Below are 24,258 nucleotides of genomic sequence, written 5' to 3' on the forward strand. Positions count from 1 at the left end.
AAGGGGTCACCTGCAACTGGAGGTTCCTAAGCCACAGGCCTAGGGGATACTGGGTCCTGGATGTGATTGACATGCAGGAGGTGCAGGGAGGAAGCTAGAGCAGCAGTCCGAGTCAAGAATTGTTATTTAATTCTGAGCTTCAACAGAAGGTAGGACCAAAGCTGTTGACCTGTCCCTAGTCTGTATTATGAGGATTCCTTTGCTTGGAAGGGCAGGCACCAAACTCATCTTTGCCTTAAGCACAAAGGTTCATATAACTGCAAAGTACTGATACTGAGGGCATCTCCTGCTTCAGGAACTGTTGTATCTAGGTGACTACCTCTCATCTCTAAGTTGATGTTCTTCTCAGGCAGATGTTTCCAAGTGGTAGCTTCTAGAAGCTTTCATTCACTTCCTCCCAGCTTCAAATACAGCTGAAAATGAATTTATGTTTCCTAAGAATTCTATTTAAAAAACCCAGAATTGGGTCATGTGCACATTTCTGGAAAGAGGTGGATGTCTAACCATGTAAGGCAGAGGATGATGGAGGGTGGTTTCCCAGAAGAATATGAGGGTGGATCTGGGGAAGCATAGCTGGTAGATGTCCACCACTCTGCCTCACTTCAGATTAGCTCTGGATCTGGGGATACCGCCCAGGATGGGGCAATGGGAAGAGCTGGCAGTGACAATGAGTTAAAGGTGTCTGCAACTGGAAGGTCTCCTTTATCAAAACTCAACCCAGCCCTTCAGACATGGTCCAACTAGTGAGGGGCACAAAACAGCCATCTCCATATTCCAGGTCCTATCTTTTAACAAAAATCCAGGCCTGAATTGCACACGCCCTTCTGAAGCTTCAACACTCCTTCTGGACACTCAGGTAATGCCCCCAAATCCTCTGCACATGAATTGTCATTAAGGCATTCCATCTCTACCCTTTCTCATCCGGGGTGTTGTATATTCAGGATTTTGCTTTTAGCTCAGTCCCGTTCCAACATCAGGGGACATTTTCTGGGGTGAAGAAAGAACATTTTAAGCAATCTTGCCTCCCTTCATCTTTTTCTTTCTCTGGAAATAATCACAACAAAGCCTCACCATAATTTTAAAATTCAAGGCTTGTCTCAGCTTGGTAAGCCAGGGTCTGACTTGGACAATAATGCCAGCACCAAACTCAGCTCAGCCTGGATTCCTGCTGAGTTGTTTATCTTCCCTGATCTTAATCTCAACACTCTCTTGTGAAGGCTTTTTGGGAGAGGGGCACTGCTCAGAGTGGGGCTTCGGGGAGAGGCTGAGTGATTTCATCTCCCCTGCCCCCGGGCATGCCGCCTTCTTCTTTTTGGAAAACAAGAATCTTATCCTTGCCTGTCCTCCCTTTCGACTCTTTCACTCTTCAAGCTGGAAACGTTCCTGACAAAGTAAATTCAGAGGTGACAGATCATATATGGGTCGCATTCCTGTGCCTCCTCCTCCTCTTGGCTACCCTTAGGCTAGAGAGTCTGGAAAGTGTCAAATGATTCAGAAAGTGAGCTGAATGGGTTCTTCACGCTTCACATTTGGTGCCAGGGAGCAGAGCAGTAGCTGATGCAAGAATTGGACAGAGTAGGAGTTGAGCTTAAAAAAAAAAAAAAAAAAAAAAAGATAAAAAGAACCCAACCATAACTAAGGACTCCCACACAGAATACTTAGGAAAAGCGCTCAATGGGGGACCATGCATGGCTGTGGAGCTTTAGTTGCTGCTGGAAGACAGGCAGGGCAGGGCTCTGCCTGCAGGATATACTCGGTCAATGCTTACAGGATCCCCTCTCTGTGCCTGGGGCCATTGAAAAGGGAGTGACACCGTCAGGCAATTGGGGCAGTTGGGATGGGGCTCAGCAAAATCTTGGGGTGTGGACAAGTGTCACTTATCACATCCACAGGTGACAAGCAGGCAGCTATGGAGAAAAGACCCTGATGGGCAGTGACTTGCACCCATGCTGTCCTTCAGCACATTCAACAGGCTGTGCGCACCCCAGTGGTGATGGTGGCCTACAGGCATGGTCTTTGGGAGCATGCAGCCCCTGTCAATGGAGAAGACCACTGGGTCACTGCTGATTCCACCCTTCTCCATGAATCCACCAGGACCACCTTTCCACCCCAGCCACTGGTCTCCTGCTCATCCCCCTCCCACCCAGCTCCCAGCCCAGGGGAACTTCTCTGGTTTCCCTGGGGCCAGGGGCCGAAGTGGGGTGGTCTGGTCTCCCCACCATGCTCTTCCCAGTCAATGCTGAGCATAAACTCTCGATCTGGTTTCCTTCAGGGCTGCCCTCTTTGATGTCACGAGCCTTTCCTTCTTTCAACAAAACTCCTGTTGTATGGATAGAACTACTTGGTTTTCAAAAATATTAAATTTGGAAGTAAAAAAATAAATAAATAAACATTGGCTTTTTTCCCTTTACATTCTTGTTTGAGCAATCCTAATTATCCCCCAAATCACAATCTTCCTCCTTGAGGAGGATTAAGACTGAGAAAGTATAGACAAGAAAAACACAAAGACTGATATTTCGATGTGTAATTACATTCCATTCTCATTGGTCCTTTGCAGCCAAATAATTTGCTAACAGAAAACTAACCTCCACAAATAACCTTTTTTTTATAACAATTTTTTTGTGATGTTTTTCATATACGATACAATTCACTCATCTAAAGTATATGATTCAATAGTTTTTTGCTTTATCATATTCACAGATTTGTCACAAGTGATCTTTCAATACAAGCAGTGCTTTAGGAGAGTAGATACTGGGGCAATGACACTTTTTTTTTTTTAAACTCTACAAAAAGTCCAACTCAAACACACTAAGCTGCCTCACGTAAAATCCAGTCCAGGTGTGTCTGCGGCACAGTCACAAACTCAGGATTAGGGGAAAAGGGAATGCACATTAATTAATGAGCCCAGCCCCTGACATAGATTTTATTATGTAATCTTCACAAGAAGATTCTCCCTCTAGGGGAAGATACTATCCCCATTTTTCAAATGAAGTAACTAAATTTAAAGTCACACAGCTAAAAAACGAAACAAAATAAAATGAAGTCACCTAGCTAGCAAGTGGCAGAGCTAGAGATTTTAATGCAAGTCTATATGAATTAAAGGCTTTCTGTCCACAGCAACTTCTCCTGCCTTAGACAGCCTCTGAGACCAAACGATGGCATGAGAGCTATTCTAGAAAAGTTTCTGAACTTAGATTCTGAACTTCTCTACTATTCATGGAACCCCTCAGAGGAAAGCTATGCCGCAGACTGGTGTTCTCAAAATGTGGTTTTGAAATTGCTGGCTTGTCTGCTATGGCCCTAGGTTGAAACTTCAGAGGTTTGGGGAAGACTTTTGCCACAGGCCTCCCTCAAAAAGAACAGGCAATGTGACCTAGGGTCATGGGCTCTGATCCTGAGACCCTGGGCAGTGAATGCTTCCGGAATTATCCCGGTACTGCCCTTGGTCCTGGGAACCCACTACCCAGGGCAGAGGGTCACTCCTGGGGTTTGACCCTGGGGCACCCTCATCCTTCTGGGGCCAGAGCAGAGTAGGCAAGAGTCTGTCTGCACACGGGCCAGTTAGCCCTCTGTCCTTGACTTCCCCCTCCTTCCTTGGACTTCTTGAACCCTCTGATGTATTTTCTTATGCCTCCTTACCTTCTTCTTTGGATTTGCTTATTTCTTTCTGTTCCAATAAAGCCTTCATGGAAAAAATTTGAAAGATTGATAGTACCTAGTATTGACACGTAGATGGGAAAACCTCATTAATCACTGGTGGGAATTTTAAGTGGTGCATCCCACCTGGAAGGCAATTGGCAGTATCTGTGACAAACTTAAATAGGCGAATCCACAGTCTCAACAGTTTCAGTTCATGAAACTAATACCACAGAAATACTCTCACAGTTGTGCAAAGATGTATGTGCAAGGTTGTTTGTGCTCATTATGTGACAGCTCTCGTCCTTCTATTCCTTGTCTTATTTCAAAACAACCTTAGGAATATTATTATTGTTCCTATTTTCAGGTAAGGCTTTGCAGAAAATTTACAAATCTTGCCCCAGTACCATACAGCTAATGAGTAGCCAAGTTGAGATGGAAACCCAGATCTGTTTCACTCCTAGGCTCCCCAGTATAATTGCATTTTTGTAGGAAATATGAAGAAAGTATATGTACGCGTTGATATTAGCGCAGTATGGAGTAAATAAAGGTTTGCTTGGTGAACTTCATTTTTCTAGACTGCCCAGGTGTTTAACTTCTCTCCTTCCATCCCAGGCAGAGTTAACCACCCCTTCTGGGGTGTTTCCAGAGCCACTTGTCCACACACCAAACACGCCTCACCAACCTCCTTCTTAAACATTAGTTTTTATGTTTGCACCTCTATTACTATGTTTTGTCCTTGGGGGCTGAGTCTGGCTTATTTGGTTTTATACCCCAATTCTTGGCATAATGTAGATAGATGCTCTCAGAACATTTGTTGAAAACCTATGAGGGTGTCATACACACTGAGCCAAGGGTCAGGGGGTCAGTTCAGGGTCAAGGTGTCAAACCAGAAGACCACTGCTGCTATTCCTGGGAAAGGGCCTGTTGGGCGGACCAGGGAACTACGTAGCATTAGCTCCCATGGTTGCCTGAGCAGAGTTTGAGCCCCAGAAGGAAGCCTTCCACTGGCCAGAGCAGATTTTCTGGGAAGCTGGTAAACCTAAACCTGCAGGACCCCTCAAGGTCCAGTACATACTTTTGCATTTGTGATTTTATAGCCTTTACTTTTGAGAGGATCCCCCAAATGACATGAGCTTCAAGCTCCATCAAACCTGAATCCACCCCGTCCAGAGCTCCTTCCTTCTCTCACAGGCAGGACTCCCCCCTCCCTATTCCCGGGGCATCTATTCTTTCCTAAGTGCTCCTTCAAAGGCCAGGTTTCTTGGTCCTGAGTGTCCCCCCTCATCTGTCACCTTAATCGTCATCTTCTGAACTTCAAAGCAATGTTCCCCAGGAAGGTAGACTGGGTGTCTTGGGTCTCCAAGGGTGTTCAAACGTTTCGGGAAGCCAAGGGGGAGAAACAGTCATCAGACCTCAAAGGTCTGAAATGTCAGCTGGAGCTGCACAGGGTTGCACTGTACCTGCTCACTCAGGGACACCGAGTGCCGTGCTCCTCAGAAGCCTGACTGGCAAACACATTCATTTATGATTAATTAGAACATGGAGAAGCACAGTCATCTTAATGGGGCATTAAAAAAAAAAGTCATTTAATTGCTTGGAGACCAAATCTTTCAAAAGCAAATGTTTAGGGAGAGGCTCTTGGAAACAAAAATATTGAGAATCACTCCTTTAAACCTTCAGTCTCCTTTAAACCTTCAGTCTCCAGAGGCTAAACAATTAGCCTCTTCAAAAGCCGAACAGATCCCAGAGCCAGGAGCAAGCAGTTCTGAGCACATTAGGTGAGATGCAGCAGAAGACACACACCCTCGCTGCAGGACTGTCTCTCCCAGCGTGGGGCTCTCGGAAGGCTCTCGTGGAGGGAAACTGATGGATTTTATTCTAAGGAAGTGATCATCGAATGGCTCCTGCAAAAATTCCTCTGCTACCCTGGACTCTGCTCACACAGCCCGATTCCCCAGGCAGTAGGAGAGGCTGTCTGCCTGTGGCACCTGGTTTAAGAATAGTTCATCTTTCAAGAAAACTCCCATCTTAGCCCCGTCTCTCAGCCCCATGTTATCTACTCTGGAAATGTTCATTGGCCAGCAGAAAAGAGCAAGAGAAGAAAAGGAGGGGAGCAAAGGGTAAGAAAGAGCGATAATGAAAAGCAAAGAAGAAAAGTGAGGGAGGAAAGTAAAAGAGAGGAGCGGAGTTAGATGAGAAAAGGGAAAAGGGAGAATGATCAGTGCCACCTGAAAAACAACAAGGTCTGTGAGAGAGCTATGGCCACAAAGCCGATGGTATCCTTTAGAAACCCTCAGGGAAGGAAAAAGTGCCTTCCCTACAAACATAAGATGCCTCCTCCTTTCCAGGTCTTCTCTCCCCCTCCCCCTTCATTTCCAGAACCCGCTTCTCCAACACATGATGCTAGTCTTCCAGCCAATTTGGGGGAGTCCTATGAGATGACTTTGGTCTTTCAGGCTCGTGATGGGATTTTGCAAAACCCGAACGATACATAGCGGAGACACTGATCAACTGATTCCTCAGATACTACCACCTGGGGCAAATGTGGGCCAGCTGTTGAACAGCTGGACCACATCAGCACTCAGCACTCAGCGCTCAGAGGTGGAGCAGAGGCTGTAATTCAATGAGATAAAGAGCAGCCTCCTGGGCAAGACAAGCACAATGAGAGCCCGGCGGAGGCCAGTGGAGCGTCAGCGCTGGTCCTTGGCCTGGCTTTTCTTCACCTTTCCAGTTTTATTATAAATACACTCATATAACAATAAGTACCACTCTACTTTTGTATAACACTTTATAATTCAAGCATTTCCCATGCATTATCTCACTGGATCCCTCAGCATTTAAAATTGTTTAAAAATTAGCTAATGTCAAATGTATTTATAATTTTCCCCACCCAACCCACATATTTTCCACAAACATTGTCTATCGCTTTCTAATAAATGCAGCACATGCAAAAAAAAAAAATCCTTTCACCTTTTTCTCTGTTTTTTCTAAAGTAGTCTTTCCTCTTCCGGCCAGTTCTCTTGACACCATTATTTTGGGTTTTTGCAATTTTGCTTTCCTGTCTACATTTCCAAGATTGTAATCCTTTGTTCCCTTTTCCACTTACCTTCGGAAAAAGGTTTGTTCTTTGCACCTGTGGCTTGCCCCTTACCTCCTCCTCCCACACTTATTTAGCCAACTGTCTTCAAATTCTTTCCTGACCAGAGGACAATTAGAGGCACAAAAATAGGTGCTGCTGAATCACCTCCTACCTACATCCTCTCCCTGCAGCTGCCTTCTGTTCCTAAATCTTATATTGTCTTGAATCCAACGCTTCCATTACTAGCCAGGTGACCTTGAGAATGTTATTTAACCTCTCTGAACCTCAGTTCTCTAACTGTAAATCAGGATACTAGGAGAACTGACCTCATATGATTGAGGCTTAAAGAGGTAATGATGCCTGGGTACCACAGAGCCTCATGCCTGGCATGGAGTTGATGCCTATAAATATCAGTTCCTAAGCCCTCCATTGCACTTTCCCCTCTTTTCTCACTAACTAAGAGTGCAGTATTGTGAGAACACTTACCTGTGGAATCACAAGACCTATGTTTAATTATAGCTTTTGCCTCCTTGGACAGACGTTTATTATGATCTCATTTTGCATGTGCATAAAATGAGTATAATGAAAATCTTCTCTACCCATCAATCAACATGGTTGTAAGGATCAAATGGAAAGAGTGTAAAAGTGCCTTCCTAACTAAAACATGACAAACTGACACAATTATTACTGATAAGGCATTCACAGCATACTAGTGTTTTGTCCTACTTTAAAAAATTTCCTGTAGCTTCCTAAGGAACTTTTTTAAAAAATAGCAATAAAATACAAATATAAAATGTATCACTTAACCATTTTTAAGTGTACAGTTCAGTAGTGCTAAGTATATTTCAAATTGTTGTGCAACCAATCTCCAGAACTTTTTCATCTTAAAAACCTGAGGGAGCATTTTAAATGTCCTTATCCTTAGAACACCAGCATCTACTGTATAAAGATATATTTCCTTGTTGAGATTTCTTTCTTAAACTCTCAAGGCTAAGGTGGGTCATTGAATTTGTTCTGGGGCAGCCAGCAGAAGATGTTTTAAAGTTAAGAGCTGTCTGGGACTTCCCTGGTGGTGCAGTGGTTAAGAATCCGCCTGCCAATACAGGGGACATGGGTTCAAGCCCTGGTCCGGGAAGATCTCACATGCCGCAGAGCAGCTAAGCCCATGTGCCACAACTACTGAGTCTGCACTCTAGAGCCCATGAGCCACAACTACTGAGGCCACGTGCCACAACTACAGAAGCCCGCACGCCTAGAGCCCATGCTCCACAACAAGAGAAGCCACCTCATTGAGAAGCCTGCGCACCGCAACGAATAGTAGCCCCCGCTCACCACAACTAGAGAAAACCCGCACGCAACAACAAAGACCCCACACAGCCAAAAATGTAAAAAAAAAAAAAAAAAGAGAGCTGCCTGTTAAAAGATCAGTGGTTGCCAGAGGTTGTAGTTTTGGGGGAGGGGGAGGGGGAGGGGAGGGGGAGGGGACTCTGCAGTCTAATTGTCTGTGTTTGGATCCTGCTTCTATATGACTGTGGTCAAAGTTACTCTCTGTGTCTCAATTTTCTTATCTTTATAATGGGTATAGTTTTTACCACAAAGAATTTTTGTGAGGATATAACAATTGAGAATAATGGAAGGAATTTCCTCCCAGAAAGCAGATCTAGGGCCTGTCATATTGGTTTTACTTTACTGCCAGGGCAAGATGTTCCCTCTTTTTCTGATCAGTAGGATTTGATATATTCTATGGTCCACTGTGCATTCCCTACTTTCCCTTTGTGTGAGTTAGGTTGGAGTTTTTATTGTGGTTATTGGTTTCCTCCATACCTTTGGATATCATGTATATGGGAGCAGATAAGCTGTCTTTTCAACCTACAGACTGTGGTCCTGAGAGGCACACACAGACCCAGTGGGGAGCTCTGCACAGTAACCAGAGATCCTGGACTTTGAACTGGATGAGACTTTGGGTTTTCTTCCTTGGCGATGGAGGGTGAGAATATGTAAAACAATAGGAGACCTTGGGTGCTGAAGAGCCAAAGGAGTAATTATGACAGATATCATTCAATAGCTCATCAGTATTCATTTTAAATTACCTTACCTTGTTCCTTTCCCAGTGTAGAGGTAAAGACACAGTTCTCCATTTCCCAGCTTCCTTACAGTGGCAGCAACATGTAACGCAGTCTGGCCCATGAAATGTAGGTGAAAGTCCACTGGAGAAGTCTTAGCTTCCTGAGTAAAAAGAAAGACTTGTAAGGAGAAAGCCCTTCATTGTTTCTTTTTTTTTTTTCTTTTTAAAAAAATTTTTATTGGGATACACTTGATTTACAATGTTGTGTTAGTTTCAGGTGTACAGCAAAGTGAATCATTTATACATGTATCTACTTTTTTTTAGACTCTTTTCCCACATAGGCCATTACAGAGTATTGAGTAGAGTTCCCTATGTTATACAGTAGGTCCTTATTAGTTATCTATTTTATATATAGTAGTGCGTATATGTCAATCCCAATTTCCCAGTTTATCCCTCCCCGACTTCATCATTTCTTCTTCTTACTGCCTTCAACATGGATGCAAGGCTACAACGTCATGGTTGCAACCATGAGGCAACAAGCCAGAAGATGTAAGCCGGGAGGCCAAAGATGGAGGAAAGGAAAGAAAGTGCCCAAGTCCCCACTGGAATGATTGAGCAACTGCTTCCCTGACCCACCTACATCTCCACTACTTGAAATGTGAATCTCCTATTTGTTTATGCCATAGTTGGCTTTCTTTTTTTTTTTTTTTTTGCTATTGATTGTAATCCTAGCTCATATAAGAGCAGGGGTATTAAACTTTTTTTGTTTTAATTTAATAACTATGCCCTGAGAATGGGGTTCCTTGAAGCGTCAGGGGATGTGGGAAGAGTTGTCTATTTGCATAGTGAAGAACTTAGGTGATTCTGGGCCTGAAACAGAGAGCATTCTCTTCACTCAGGGGCTGTGAGCTTTAGTAGAGGATGAGAAATTTGTCTCTCATGCAAGAGTTAATTTACAGACAAGAGGCTCCTTGGAAGATGGCCAATGTGACCCTTTTGAGACTAGGCCCAAGACATAGTGTAGAACAATGGATTCACAGAATAACACTCTGACTGACCAACTCCTGATTGTATTTCAGGAAGATTTGACAAGATGGAGTTAAGTTGAGCTGTAGATACTAGGATATTGCATGCTCATTAAACTAAACTTTAGTTACCTATGTTGATAAATTACTGCATTTGTGAGCATTGGGGGAATGAGGATTGGGTTTCCTTTTCTCAAATATTCTTGGTCTTCTTTATACGTTTCACTTGAAAGGTGTCAATTGTTTCTCTTTGCACAAAGAGAAAAATTCATGCTCTGAAGATAGGCAAGGTGCTGCTAATGGCCCTCCTAGGCAAAGAAGTGGGGAGAAGCCAGCTGAACTGGAGCAGAGATGTGGAAACTCTAAGGATAGGAAGGCCACAGAGATTCTGTGTTCATGTCAAATTTTCACCGGTGTTCTTTCCTTGAACAATTGATTTCCTTCCCAATAGCTGTACATTAAATTAAATTAACACCATTTGGCTGCACCCGTTGGTCATTTTACCATTCTTCCATACTTCTCTACATTTGTGGGAAATTGTGTGGTCCTCAGTAGTAAGGTTACAGGACTCTGGAGCATGGCCCCTCTCATCAGCCTGATGGTTTCTGCTTTCTTGAACAGTGATGTCTCTTGTGATGACTTGCAGCTCTTGGAAGGCAGACTACATTCTGGACCTTTCCCTCCTATGTGTCACTTGCCATCTTTCTCTTTGTTCTTTTTCTTGATTAACCTTCTCTATATTCACTCATCTCCATGACCCTGTTTATGGAAACTTCCCTCATTTGTTCTTTGATTTTTGCTATTTCTGTTCCTCTTTCTTCACCTTTACAGGGGAAACATACTCTACATTGATCACTCCTGAGCAAGAGGAGAGTTATTCTGTTATTTAAAGTCCTTGGCTTGGTGCCTCCCTTTGAGCATTTTTTAAATATATTTTTAACATGTCCTATTTCCTCATGGCATCTTGAAGAGGGAGCAAGTCTCCTCTCCCCTTAATGATCCCTTTTATAGTTCTACTTTCTTCCTGTTCCAATAGGAATTTGCATATGCTCTATTTGATCTTGCCAAGTTTCCAAGATTTTGAGAATTCCATTTTAATCAGGAGAGAGAATCTTGGTCATCACCCCACTTCCTTAAGCCATGTGACTTTGGGTCATTCACTTGGCTCTGTGCACCTCTGCTTTTCCATTTTCATAAAAGGATAAAAATACTTTACCGTAAGGCAAAGTGATGGGTAAGATAACTTCTCAAGCACCTTTACTGCTTTAAGACCTGGACTTCTATGATCGGAAAAGAGATGGCTTTTGTTTTGTAATAACCTTTATTTCATGATTATCCTGTCCTTTTTATTAGCCATTTCTATCTCACTTTTCTTTCAGTAAGTTTATGTCAGATTATTGGGATAATGAAGCTACTGTAGCACTTATAGTGTTCAAATACTTTTAATATGCATTAGCTAGCTTTGTTCCATTGCTAGTACACATAACTAACGAGCCTTAAATTCTGCATCCTTAAAAATTATCACATAAATTACGATCATGCTATGCTTCCTCTCTGTTACTCCACTTTCCCCCATAAGATTATATCAGGAACTCATTGCAAAGTTAATATACGAACCTTTACCTTATTCTTTTTTTTTAAAATAAATTTATTTATTTTATTCATTTATTTTTGGCTGCACTGGGTCTTCATTGCTGCTCGCGGGCTTTCTCGAGTTGCAGCAAGCGGGGGCTACTCTTTGTTGTGGTGCGCGGGCTTCTCATTGTGGTGGCTTCTCTTGTTGTGGAGCATGGGCTCTAGGCACGCGGGCTTCAGTAGTTGTGGCACGTGGGCTCAGTAGTTGTGGCTCACAGGCTCTAGAGCGCAGGCTCAGCAGCTGTGGCGCATGGGCCCAGCTGCTCCACGGCATGTGGGATCTTCCCGGACCAGGGCTCAAACCCACGTCCCCTGCATTGGCAGGCGGGCTCTCAATCACTGCGCCACCAGGGAAGCCCTACCTTATTCTTTTTAATGGCTGCATAATATTCAATTGTATGGACGTACCATAATATATCTAATCAATCTCCTAAAAATGAGATAATTAGATTTTCAGTTTTTTGCTATCATAAATAATACTGTAATGAATATACTTGTACATATATATTCATGCAATTATTTCTGTAAGATATTTTCCAAGATGTAGGATCACTGCTTCTAGGATATGCTTACTCTTAGTTTAATAGCAAAGAGTCCAAAATCTTTACATCCATATATTACTTTTTAACATCTGGCTGTCCCTCTTCCTCATGACGACTGAATTCTTCTCTATTTAAAATATGGCATTGTCCTGAAATAGATATGTCCTTCCGTCGATAAAAAAAATTCTAATTCTGAAAGTTTATAGAAATAATTAAGGATGAATACAGAGATCAGCTATAAGGACTTTAACAAAATTGTTATCATTATTAGTATGTACCTATTATGTACCAGGTATTGTATAAAATGTTTAAAATATATCATTTCACTTAATTCTAACAACAAGTTTTAGTGTATGTATATTATTAAATTCATTCCACAGATGAAGAAACTGAGCCTTAAAGAGATTAACTTTCCCAAAGATATACAGTCAACACGCAAGGAAGCTGGGAGCTGAACTTAGAAATCTTGTCACTGGAATCCACAGGTTTAACCTTGACATCAACTCCTTATATCACAGTATGCAATAAAGAAATGTTGGAAATAGTCTAACTATCCAAAAATAAAGGAATAGTTAAATAAATATGATATACTTTTACAATAAATATTATATGTAGCCATTAAAATTGCTGCTCAAATTTATTTATTGTTCCTATACAACAATATATTCCTGACATGGTTATTTAATAAGACATTGAAAAATGGCATGAAGATGAGCCCATATTTGTTTTTTAAAAAAGGTGAGTGAACTTAGTTGCTTCAATATGCACAGAAGAGTTAGAAGAATGTATGCAAGATTATCTTTGGGTTGGTAGGATTGAAAAAATTTTTAATATTATTGGGTTGGCCAAAAAGTTCGTTCAGGTTTTGCCATAAGATGTTACAGAAAAGTCCGAATCGGGCTTACCTGATGGCGCAGTGGTTAAGAATCCACCTGCCAATGCAGGGGACACGGGGTTCGAGCCCTGGTCCGGGAAGATCCTACATGCCACTGAGCAACTGAGCCCGTGCGCCACAACTACTGAGCCTGCGCTCTAGAGCCCGTGAGCCACAACTACTGAGCCCGTGTGCCACAACTACTGAAGCCTGCACGCCTAGAGTCCATACTCCGCAACAAGAGAAGCCACCGCAATAAGAAGCCTGAGCACCGCAACCAAGAGTAGCCGCTGCTCGCCGCAACTTGAGAAAGCCCGCATGCAGAAACAAAGACCGAATGAAGCCATAAATAAATAAATACATTTATATTTAAGAAAAAAAGTCCGAATGAGCTTTTTGGCCTACCCAATATCTTTTGGGTTTATTTCTTCTGATTTTTTTTTCTATAATGATCATATATTACTTTTGTAATAAGATTAAAATGAAGGCTCTAAAAAATAATTAAAAAGATTCCATTTTGCTATAGAGGTGTTTTTAAGTCTTTTTTTTTTTTAATATTTATTTATTTATTTATTTATGGCTGTGTTGGGTCTTTGTTTCTGTGCGAGGGCTTTCTCTAGTTGTGGCAAGTGGGGGCCACTCTTCATCGCGGTGCGCGGGCCTCTCATTATCGCGGCCTCTCTTGTTGCGGAACACAGGCTCCAGACGCGCAGGCTCAGTAATTGTGGCTCACGGGCCCAGCCGCTCTGCGGCATGTGGGATCTTCCCAGGCCAGGGCTCGAACCCGTGTCCCCTGCATTGGCAGGCAGATTCTCAACCACTGTGCCACCAGGGAAGCCCTATAGAGGTGTTTTTGTTTTTACATATTGCAGAAGGAGATTTGATATTATTGAAATGGGTTTGAATTTTTAATAAATTTATTTCACCTATTTGATATTTTAGCTTGTTTCAGGTATTACCTGTAAACTGATATAAAATAACCAACCTTTTCCTTTTGCTGTTTTTGGGAAAGTCATGAATATTTGCAAGTCTGTCCTTTTACTTTCCCCTTCACTCTTTTATTTTCTCTTTCACATTCGTTCATCTTTCCAACGAGCTCCCATAGCTTTTGAAAATCCACATTCCTCTCACAGTCTTACCTCTACTTTTGGAGATGTTGGGCTCTAATACACCTTTAGCTTAACACCCCTGTCTCCTGACGCTATAGGGTTCCTATGGAACCTCTGTATTCATTTTGTAGGAAGCTAATTACAACAACTATACATATTTAACTAGGGTTTTACAGTTTCAAAGTGCTTTTGCACGCATAATCTTATTTGATTTTCCTTGTAGGTCTTTATAGGAAGTAGGGGAAACCTTATGAACCCCATTTTGCCTAAGAGAAAACTGACCTTCATCAAGTTTGACTCCACTAAAGCCACACACCTAGCAAGTTGGCAATGCTGGAAGCAAAACCTAGGTCTCCCGATTCCAGCCTCTTGATTCTGAGTTACTTTCTACATTCTATACTATCTCTGGATCGTTATCAAAGGCCACCAGCTAGATGGCAAATATTCCCTAGGTCTAAAGTCTTATACCGTAATTGGGTGAACAGATCTTTTTAACACATCCAAAATGGAACCCAGGCAGTGAGGCTAATCACGGTAGCAATGGGTTAAAAGGCCACTCTTGTCCCAGACACAGGGCCAGCACAGAGCTATCCATGGTCCTGAGATGACTGCCCTGAGCCCATGCTGACCCCTTGGGCTCTCGCCCATCTGACTTGTTCATTACTTGTCCATCATTGCACCATTTATTCATTTGAATCTCATTGGCTATTCTGTCTCACATTGCCTCTATTTCTCTCCTTGGTTATCATTTCTGCAGGTCTCAGGGTCAGTAGTGTCTACTGGTCCAGAGCTCCATGAAAACCTTTCCCTGCATGATTGTCATCCTTGAATCCAGGAGTAAAGCCAGGTCCTTGATAAATAATGAATTTCTCTATTCATCTTCATCCTCGAAAAATTAAAATCAACCAGCATGAAAATTTTCTCTTTAGCCTTCCTCATATTTATGCCATTTGCTCCGTATCTGCTTTCAGTCCTGCTTTAACAAAACTTGTGCTGATGCCTTTCTCCTTCAAGTCTTTTTTATTTTCCTCTTAAATTTGCCTTGTTTGTCTCTTCCTTGCTTCTCAGGCTTTATGCAATGCTTTACTTCTATTGCCACTTCCTACTTCTGGGTTCTTGGTTCCATCAGTAGTTAACCAATAGGCTTCTTAGTTTTAATTTGTCTTATCTGGCTCAGTGTTTCTCAAAGAATGGCCAGAGCATATCTGAATTAAAATTCTCTGTGGTTATCACTAACATTTAGATTTCTGGGCTCCATCTCTGGCTGATTCTTCTGCTTTGGCCTGGGGCTGTTTTCCTTCTGGTTTACCTTCTTATCGGCTGGGAAATCCCCATCTCCAACAGAGTCCTGGCCAGCACACAAGAAAGTGGATCTGAGCTCTGCCTCTCAAGACCCCACACAGTCATTCCTATCAGTAGCTATATCTGCTCTGCCACGCTCTGACCGCAGCGGACCGTGTATGGCTTGTGCCCACACTATGTTCTCATATGTATCCCTTCCTGCTCTTCCTTCCTTCTCATCCTCCTCTTTGTCCTCCACCTCACCCCCACTTTTCCTTATTCCTCTTCTTGGGTAGCCTGCTTGAATTGCTCTGGTGTTTTCTATAGCTCTAGTGTATAAATAGTTCCAGTATTACTATAGTATTTCCTCACTCTTCTCCTTTTTATTATTTCTGGGGGATATATGTTTTCATCTGAGAAGGTACCATTTATAAGACAAAGCTAGTTTGGTTCTAATGATAAAGTTGTGAGAGAAATGAAATATGTATTATCATTCCTTTCTTACATGGAACCTGAGATCTGGAAAACTTTATGCTCAAGGTCAGTGGCAGAAGTAATACTAGAAACATGGTCTGAAGACTCTTGTATAACAATTCCATTCCACAAATACTTCCTGAGTCTCTACTATGGGCAAAGCATTGAATTAGCCACTAGAGATACAAACATGGAGAAAAACTGCCCTCTCTGGCTTCATGAACCTTCCAGTGGTAATGAAGAAGTTAAGAAATGCCCAAATAACATAGCACCAGGAAGTGTGTGCAGTGCTTCAAGCTCTTATACATTTACTTATGAAATATGAGAACCTATAGGAGGGCAGAAATGCTTTTATGCTTTTAACTAGGAGGTAAGGAGAGATGGCACAGGGAGGAATTCTTGGGCATGTCGAGTTTGATATAGGCATTGAAAACCATGTGAGAATTTCCGGTGGCAGTACATTGCATGTTTGAAGAATGCTCTGGGGATTTCAAGCACGGAGTTGAGAGATTTGAGAAGTAAGTAAGTTAACAGATAACTGAGGCCACATCATGTAAGGGCTTCAATGTCAAACTAACTTGGAGGTGGGTGGGGAAGTCTATGACTCTTATCGTCAGACCAGGCTGCCTTCACACATGCATGGGATAAACACGGTATCTGAAGTATCATTTTACAAATAATAGCACAGATGCAGGCACATGAAATGGAGAATTTACCCAAATGGAGGATGAGACAAGTACAAATGTCCCTGAGCAAGGTGGTGGCAGCCATCCTGAGCATCAAGTGGGGACTCAACACTCCAAGAGTGGACCTGGAGAGGGCAGGCCCTCCGTCTCAAAGAGAGAGCTGACACATGCTGCCCAGGGCTGGTGTTGGCTTTCTGATGGGTGTTCTGAGTCTGAACTATAGCATTTATGGCCTGAATCGTGGGATCTTTTTGTGTCTTTCACATTGTAGTAGTGGTAAATAAAAATTCCTGTAAGTGCTTCAAGCCACTTGGGCAGTGAAATGGGGGAGTGTGGAGAAAGGTGATGTTTAAGTACAAGGCAAAGAGCTGACTTTCTTAAAGCATGTATTAGCAGCATGCGGCTAAAAATAGCCACCTGTTCCATGTCGGATTCCAAATTGGAAGAGCTCTTTACATACCAGATTCAAAAAAGCATCTGTCTCCCGGTAGCCATAGAAACAGGCATCCCTGAATAAATGTGGAGAGATGTTTTCAGAATGGGGCTGGGAAAGGAAGTGGACAAGACAGCCTCTGGATAAGGGGTGAGGCTTTCTGTTCCTCCCCTGAGTTGAAGCCTTATCTTTCTTTCCTACTTCCCAGCCTTTCTAATTTTGCACAGTCATTGGTTCTTGTTTTCTCTGAAGAAATAGCTTCTATAGTTAGTGCCTGTCCAATGCGCTAGACAGGGAGAGGAGATGGGGAGAAGGGTCAGACATCCCACTGGTATGAAGAGATGGGATGGGAGGCCAAGCTGCTTGGGCTCAGAATCTCATGTATGCTATACTGTTTTGCTGTTTGCATATTTACTTTGTCAATGATCCCCTTAAAATGTATTTGTCCCTTCATGTTAACTATATTAAGTGCTGTGGGTCTGTCTTTTTGTTTCTATTGCTTTGTATCCTTTGTCAACTCCTTGAGGGCAGGGAGTCCTCTTTTTAATTCCAGTTATAGCATGAGAACACTCCTCCAGTCTGTCAGTGTTGCTTGCACAATACAGCAGCATAAAATTCTCTTAGGACTCAGAGTGCTACCCCAAAGCTGTATTTAGCTTTCCACCTGCCAATTCTCAGAATCCCCAATTCTGACAAATGGATGAAATGTATTAAGCAGGACTCTGTTGTACAGGTCCTCCTTGAAGACAATTGTAAATTATAAATAAGACCACTCCAAACCATTGTTCACAGTAGATGCTCTTAAGTGTATGAATAAATGTAAATGACTAAAGATGCTTGGGATGACCTTGGTGATGAGGGCAGAAATGTAAGGAAGAAAAAAAAGCCAGCATCCCCTGAGTATGTTCTCTAGGTGACTGTCTGAATAAGACAAACATTTGGCCCCTGGAGAGAGAGGATTAAAATCAGATTACTAGTCAGGTGAGGAGTCAGCAGATGCTTCCTGAAGACATAGTCAGGAGTCCCTACAGCATTCATCAGATCTTCACTGTACAAAATCTGCAAACTATCTAGATTCCTCTAGGAAGAACTCTCCACAAGCACATAGTTCTAGATCCTGGCTAATAAGACTTGAGCATCTCTTTTCCCTGGTATTCTCCTCATTGCCCTCTTTCTTACCTGATGAAGAAAATAAGATATTTATTGAGTATCTACACCTATGTGTCCCCTGCAGTGCATGAAGCTCCAGGCTTGGCAGGCATGGGACCATTCATTCATTCACTCACTCATTTAACAAATCCCTCCTGAGAGCTACCATGTGCTGGGGGCCACATGGTCCCTATCCTCATGGACCTTACCTTAGGAAAAGGATGGGACATCATTGTTATTGTGATGATGGTTCCTGATGATGATGATAATCGCCCCAGCTATGGCAAGAGCAGTGCACAAGGCAGCCCAGTTTAATGCATAAGTATATTAACTATATTTTCTTATTTTCTCTATTCTTGATGCTCTGGCATATGGGGCCCAGCTGACCCTGTAGAGAGTGACTCTCCCAGGACTAGCTAATTCCTAGAGACAGCAAATAACTCCCCTGTGAGTGTGCCTATCATATGCAAACATACCAATCCAGAGCCCAGAGCTGCCTACTACCTCCTTTATGGAGCTCTCACAGGTTGAGCCACTATCCCCTGCCATAATCCCCCAGGGCCAGGTACCAGGCAACTAGAGGCAGTCCCTACACCTGCAAGCCCCCTGAAATTACTCAAACTAGTCAATCCTAGACCCGTGTGGCCTGCTTACCCTGTCTCACCCATTCCTTCCCAGGAAAATTGCAATAAGGGCTCTTTCCCATGCTTTCCCCTCACTCCTTTGCCTCCTGACCAATCCTGGGGCTTCCTGTGTGGCCCTGCATGGTGTGGCGTGCCCCCTCCTCTTGAGAACTGCAACAAACTATCTTTTCAACAGGGATCGTCTCCCGGTCTGTTGGCCTCATCATACCTGAATAACAATAAAAACTACGTTTTAAAACAATAAGAGCTCAAACTCCGGAGTCAGGTCTCCTGGATTCAAAGTCATCTCCATCATTTACTGGCTATGGGATACAGTCTCAATTTTTCATTTCTACAACAGAAACAATAATATCTAACCTGTTGGGCTGTTAGGAGGATTAAATGAAATAACCCATATAAAGCACTTAACCTACAGTAACTGCCATATGTGAATGCTAAATAAACATGAGATCTAGATTTATATTTGGGAGCAAAAAGATTGCAGAGCTCATGCCTTTTTGAAGTCTGTAATCAATGGAACATTCTAGAATCTCCAGAGCCTTCCTATTCGTTATCTTTTTTGGTCCTTATAGCTCTGAGAAGTTGGATGGGTAGGTGGGCCACCCATGTTTTACAGACAAGGAAATTGAGACTAAAAGAGCACTAGCTAGTCAGTGGAAAAGGTTGGACTAGAATCCAGCTCTCCTGACAACTAGTTCTTTCTCCCAGGCCAGATGTGGTGTGGATGAGGACTTGGCAGTCAGACAGACCAGCTTAAAAGCCAGCTCCACCACTTCTAAACCTTGCACATGCTGCGGCAAGTTGGAGATTTCTAAGCTTCCATTTCATCAACTGTTGAAAAGGGAAAAATGATTTTTTCACTTATTATTTAACTGAGATTTTTTAGAGGAAATTTAATCAAAGCTGGTTAGGGCATGGGAAAATGAGCACTCACTGTCCTATACTAAGAGCTCTCTTATTTTCCTACAAAGAAATCTCAAATACAGAAAAAGCTTTCTGCACAGGGTTGTTCATCACAACATTACTATCTAAATATAATTTGAAAGCAAATGACATATGCAATAACAGGAAAATAGATAAATAAATTGTAGTATATCCACAGGATGGGATAATATACAGCCATTAAAAACGGTGTTTACTAATAAGAACCTGCTGTATAGCATTGGGAACTCCACTTCGCTGTACAGTAGAAACTAACACAACATTGTAAAACAACTATACCCCAATTAAAAAAACAAACAAACAAACAAAGAAACCCCGATGTTTACAAAGTTCATGACAAAAACTGTATTCACAATTAGGTCAATAAATCATGCCTCATGTTGTTTCATTTTCATCAAAGTCACACAAAGATTAAAGAGGCAAATAGTGCAACAAGCCTTGCTGGAGAAAACAACAGTTACCCCATTCATTCCCATTTCCCAGATGCAACTGTTTTCAACTCCTTTAGCTGATTATTTGGTACTTTCTTTTTTACGTCTAAGTAATAATATTTTATTGTTCCTTCTTGATTTTTTTAAACTCAGAAAAAGAGGCCAGAAAGAGATGAGGTCTCCCCCTGCCTCTTTTATCGATTTCACTTTGCTGGAATAATTTCTTACCAAAGTGCCCATCCCTCAGGAATGTCGTAGATGTTCTCACTCCACCATATAAAATGTACAAGTAAGAAGCAAGCATTTCTGTCCTAATGTTTGCAAAGTATGAAGTAACATGGGAGATATGTTTCTATTTTAATATTGAGTGAAAAGGGATTTCACTTAGTGTGGTTCCAATTATATAGCCATGAATAAAGGGTCAGGAGGAAAACAACCACTACTATATTGAAGGAAATTTCTGGATGGAAGAATTATGGGTGTTGTTTTTCTTTCTTTTTTTCATATTTTCCAAGATTTCTACGATCATTTCTTTCTTTTATTGTGGATAAAAATCTTTGGCTCTAAAAAGATGAAAATCCTATTTACTTCTTACAATTGTTGTAAGGCCATACTCACATGGAGCCTGGTACATATTAACTGGGGACCCCAGGAATGGCAGTTTCCTTTCCTCTGACCATTCCTGTGGCCTCTGCTCCTTGTGGAATAGATGAAGAAGTGGACACTTGTAGTCAGATCCAGGAGTGGATCATCAGAATGCTATTGGAATTTGACACAGCAGCATCTGATTAGAAAACCCAAAAAGAAAGAAAAGGGAACACTCCTACCCTGTTGGTGGGAATGTAAATTGGTGCAGCCACTATGGAGAACAGTACGGAGGGTCCTTAAAAAACCAAAATAGAACTACCATATGATCCAGCAATCCCACTCCTGGACATATATCCAGAAAATACAAAAATGCTAATTTGAAAAGATACATGCACCCCATGTTCACAGCAGCACTATTTACAATAGCCAAGACATGGAAGCAACCTAAATGTTCATCCACAGTTAAATGGAAAAAGATGTGGTACATATATATAATGGAATATTATTCAGCCATAAAAAGAAAGAAATAATGTCATTTGCTGCAATATGGATGGACCTAAGAGACTATCATATTAAGTAAAGTCAGTCAGACAGAGAAAGACAAATATCACATGATATCACTTATATGTGTAATCTAAAAAAAAATGATACAAATAAACTTATTTACAAAACAGAAATAGACTCTCAGACATAGAAAACAAAGTTATGGTTACCAAAGGGGAAAGTGGGGGAGGGATAAACTGGCAATTTGGGATTAACAGATACACACTACTATATATAAAATAGATAAACAACAAGGATATACTGTAGAGCACAGGAAACTATATTCAATATCTTCTAATAACCTATAATGGAAAAGAATCTGAAAAAGAATATGTATATGTATTATATATATGTGTATATATACATATACACACAACTGAACCACTTTGCTGTACACCTGAAACATTATAAACCAACTATACTTCAATAAAAAAGGAATCAATCCAAAACAGAAAATTTAATAATATTTTCTCTTTTAAAAAAGTAAGAAAGATTTTAGCCACAGCAATCACAGAAGAAAAAGAAATAAAAGGAATCCAAATCAGAAAGGAAGAAGTAAAGCTGTCACTGTTTGCAGATGACATGATACTATACATAGAGAATCCTAAAACTGCTACCAGAAAACTACTAGAGCTAATCAATGAATTTGGTAAAGTAGCAGGATACTAAATTAATGCACAGAAATCTCTTGCATTCCTATACACTAATGATGAAAAATCTGAAAGTGAAATTAAGAAAACACTCCCATTTACCATTGCAACAAAAAGAATAAAATATCTAGGAATAAACCTACCTAAGGAAACAAAAGACCTGTATGCAGAAAATTATAAGACACTGATGAAAGAAATTAAAGATAATACAAACAGATGGAGAGATATACCATGTTCTTGGATTGGAAGAATCAACATTGTGAAAATGACTCTAGTACCCAAAGCAATCTAGAGATTCAATGCAATCCCTATCAAACTACCACTGGCATTTTTCACAGAACTAGAACAAAAACTTTCACAATTTGTATAGAAAGACAAAAGACCCCGAATAGCCAAAGCAATCTTGAGAACGAAAAATGGAGCTGGAGGAATCAGGCTCCCTGACTTCAGACTATACTACAAAGCTACAGTAATCAAGACAGTATGGTACTGGCACAAAAACAGAAATATAGATGAATGGAACAGGATAGAAAGCCCAGAGATAAACCCATGCACCTATGGTCACCTTATCTTTGATAAAGGAGGCAAGCATATACAGTGGAGAAAAGACAGCCTCTTCAATAAGTGGTGCTAGGAAAACTGGACAGGTACATGTAAAAGTATGAAATTAGAACACTCCCTAACACCTTACACAAAAATAAACTCAAAATGGATTAAAGACCTAAGTGTAAGGGCAGACACTATCAAACTCTTAGAGAAAACATAGGCAGAACACTCTATGACATAAATCACAGCAAGACCCTTTTTGACCCAGCTCCTAGAGAAATGGAAATAAAAACAAAAATAAACAAATGGGACCTAATGAAACTTAAAAGCTTTTGCACAGTGAAGGAAACCATAAACAAGACCAAAAGACAACCCTCAGTATGGGAGAAAATATTTGCAAATGAAGCAACTGACAAAGGATTAATCTCCAAGATTTACAAGCAGCTCATGCAGCTCAATAACAAAAAAACAAACAACCCAGTCCAAAAATGGGCAGAAGACCTAAATAGACATTTCTCCAAAGAAGATATACAGATTGCCAACAAGCACATGAAAGAATGCTCAACATCATTAATCATTAGAGAAATGCAAATCAAAACTACAATGAGATATCATCTCACACCAGTCAGAATGGCCATCATAAAAAATCTAGAGACAATAAATGCTGGAGAGGGTGTGGAGAAAAGGGAACCCTCTTGCACTGTTGGTGGGAATGTAAATTGATACAGCCACTATGGAGAACAGTATGGAGGTTCCTTAAGAAACAAAAAATAGAACTACCATATGACCCAGCAATCCCACTACTGGGCATATACCCTGAGAAAACCGTAATTCAAAGAGTCATGTACCAAAATGTTCATTGCAGCTCTATTTACAATAGCCAGGACCTGGAAGCATCCTAAGTGTCCATCATCGGATGAATGGATAAAGAAGATGTAGCACATATATACAATGGAATATTACTCAGCCATAAAAAGAAACGAAATTGAGTTATTTGTAGTGAGGTGGATGGACCTAGAGTCTGTCATACAGAGTGAAGTAAGTCAGAAAGAGAAAAACAAATACAGTATTCTAACACATATATATGGAATCTAAGGGGGAAAAAAAAAGGCATGAAGAACCTAGTGGTAAGATGGGAATAAAGACACAGACCTACTAGAGAATGGACTTGAGGATATGGGGAGGGGGAAGGGTAAGCTGGGACAAAGTGAGAGAGTGTCATGGACATATATACACTACCAAATGTAAAATAGATAGCTAGTGGGAAGCAGCCACATAGCACAGGGAGATCAGCTCGGTGCTTTGTGACCGCCTGGAGGGGTGGGATAGGGAGGGTGGGAGGGAGGGAGATGCAAGAGGGAGGAGATGTGGGAACATGTGTATATGTATAACTGATTCGCTTGGTTGTGGAGCAGAAGCTAGCACACTGTTGTAAAGCGATTATACGCCAATAAAGATGTTAAAAAAAAAAAAAAAAGTAAGAAAGAAAAAAAGAAAACCCAGAAAGACATTAGGGTCCAGAGTGTGGGCATGGCCAACAGGAGGCCTCAGCCACCCAGACCCAGGTTCACCCCAACCTACTGGTGACTCAGCCCAGCACTGACAGCTGGGGAGGGAGGAAGAGGCCTGGGCAGGAAGAACCGTGTAGGCAGGGGAAGGGCTGAGGTTTGTGGGGGAGAGGATTGGCTGAGAATGGGGTGCATGGAAAGGGGTGCAAAGGAAGTTAATACTAACAAGGCTCCTCAGGCCCCAGAGAGGAAATAGGCAGCTCAGTGTCTCAGTTTGGGTTCCCCCAGAAGCAAACCCTGAGGCAAGAATTCAAGGGCAAGGGGTTCATTTAGCAAGAGCAGGAAACACTGAGGAAGTGGAGCAGGGACGGGGGCAGCCAACAAAGTTGTCACATTAAGCAGCTACTACTGTGGG

At 41.7% G+C, this 24,258-nt stretch overlaps 1 protein-coding gene across 8 annotated transcripts in view; it reads right to left on the minus strand.

Annotated features, from left to right (window-relative positions):
• LCLAT1 (lysocardiolipin acyltransferase 1) overlaps nucleotides 1–24,258 on the minus strand; it is a 293,997-nt gene that overhangs the window by 246,564 nt on the left and 23,175 nt on the right. For all 8 annotated transcript variants that reach the window (XM_057557827.1, XM_057557828.1, XM_057557829.1 and 5 more), the window contains exon 2: nucleotides 8,814–8,944. In XM_057557827.1, the coding sequence (XP_057413810.1) occupies nucleotides 8,814–8,944 (131 nt within the window). The remainder of the gene's footprint in view (nucleotides 1–8,813; nucleotides 8,945–24,258) is intronic.

Source organism: Balaenoptera acutorostrata, chromosome 12 (assembly GCF_949987535.1).
Source record: "Balaenoptera acutorostrata chromosome 12, mBalAcu1.1, whole genome shotgun sequence".
NCBI classification, from domain to species: domain Eukaryota; kingdom Metazoa; phylum Chordata; class Mammalia; order Artiodactyla; family Balaenopteridae; genus Balaenoptera; species Balaenoptera acutorostrata.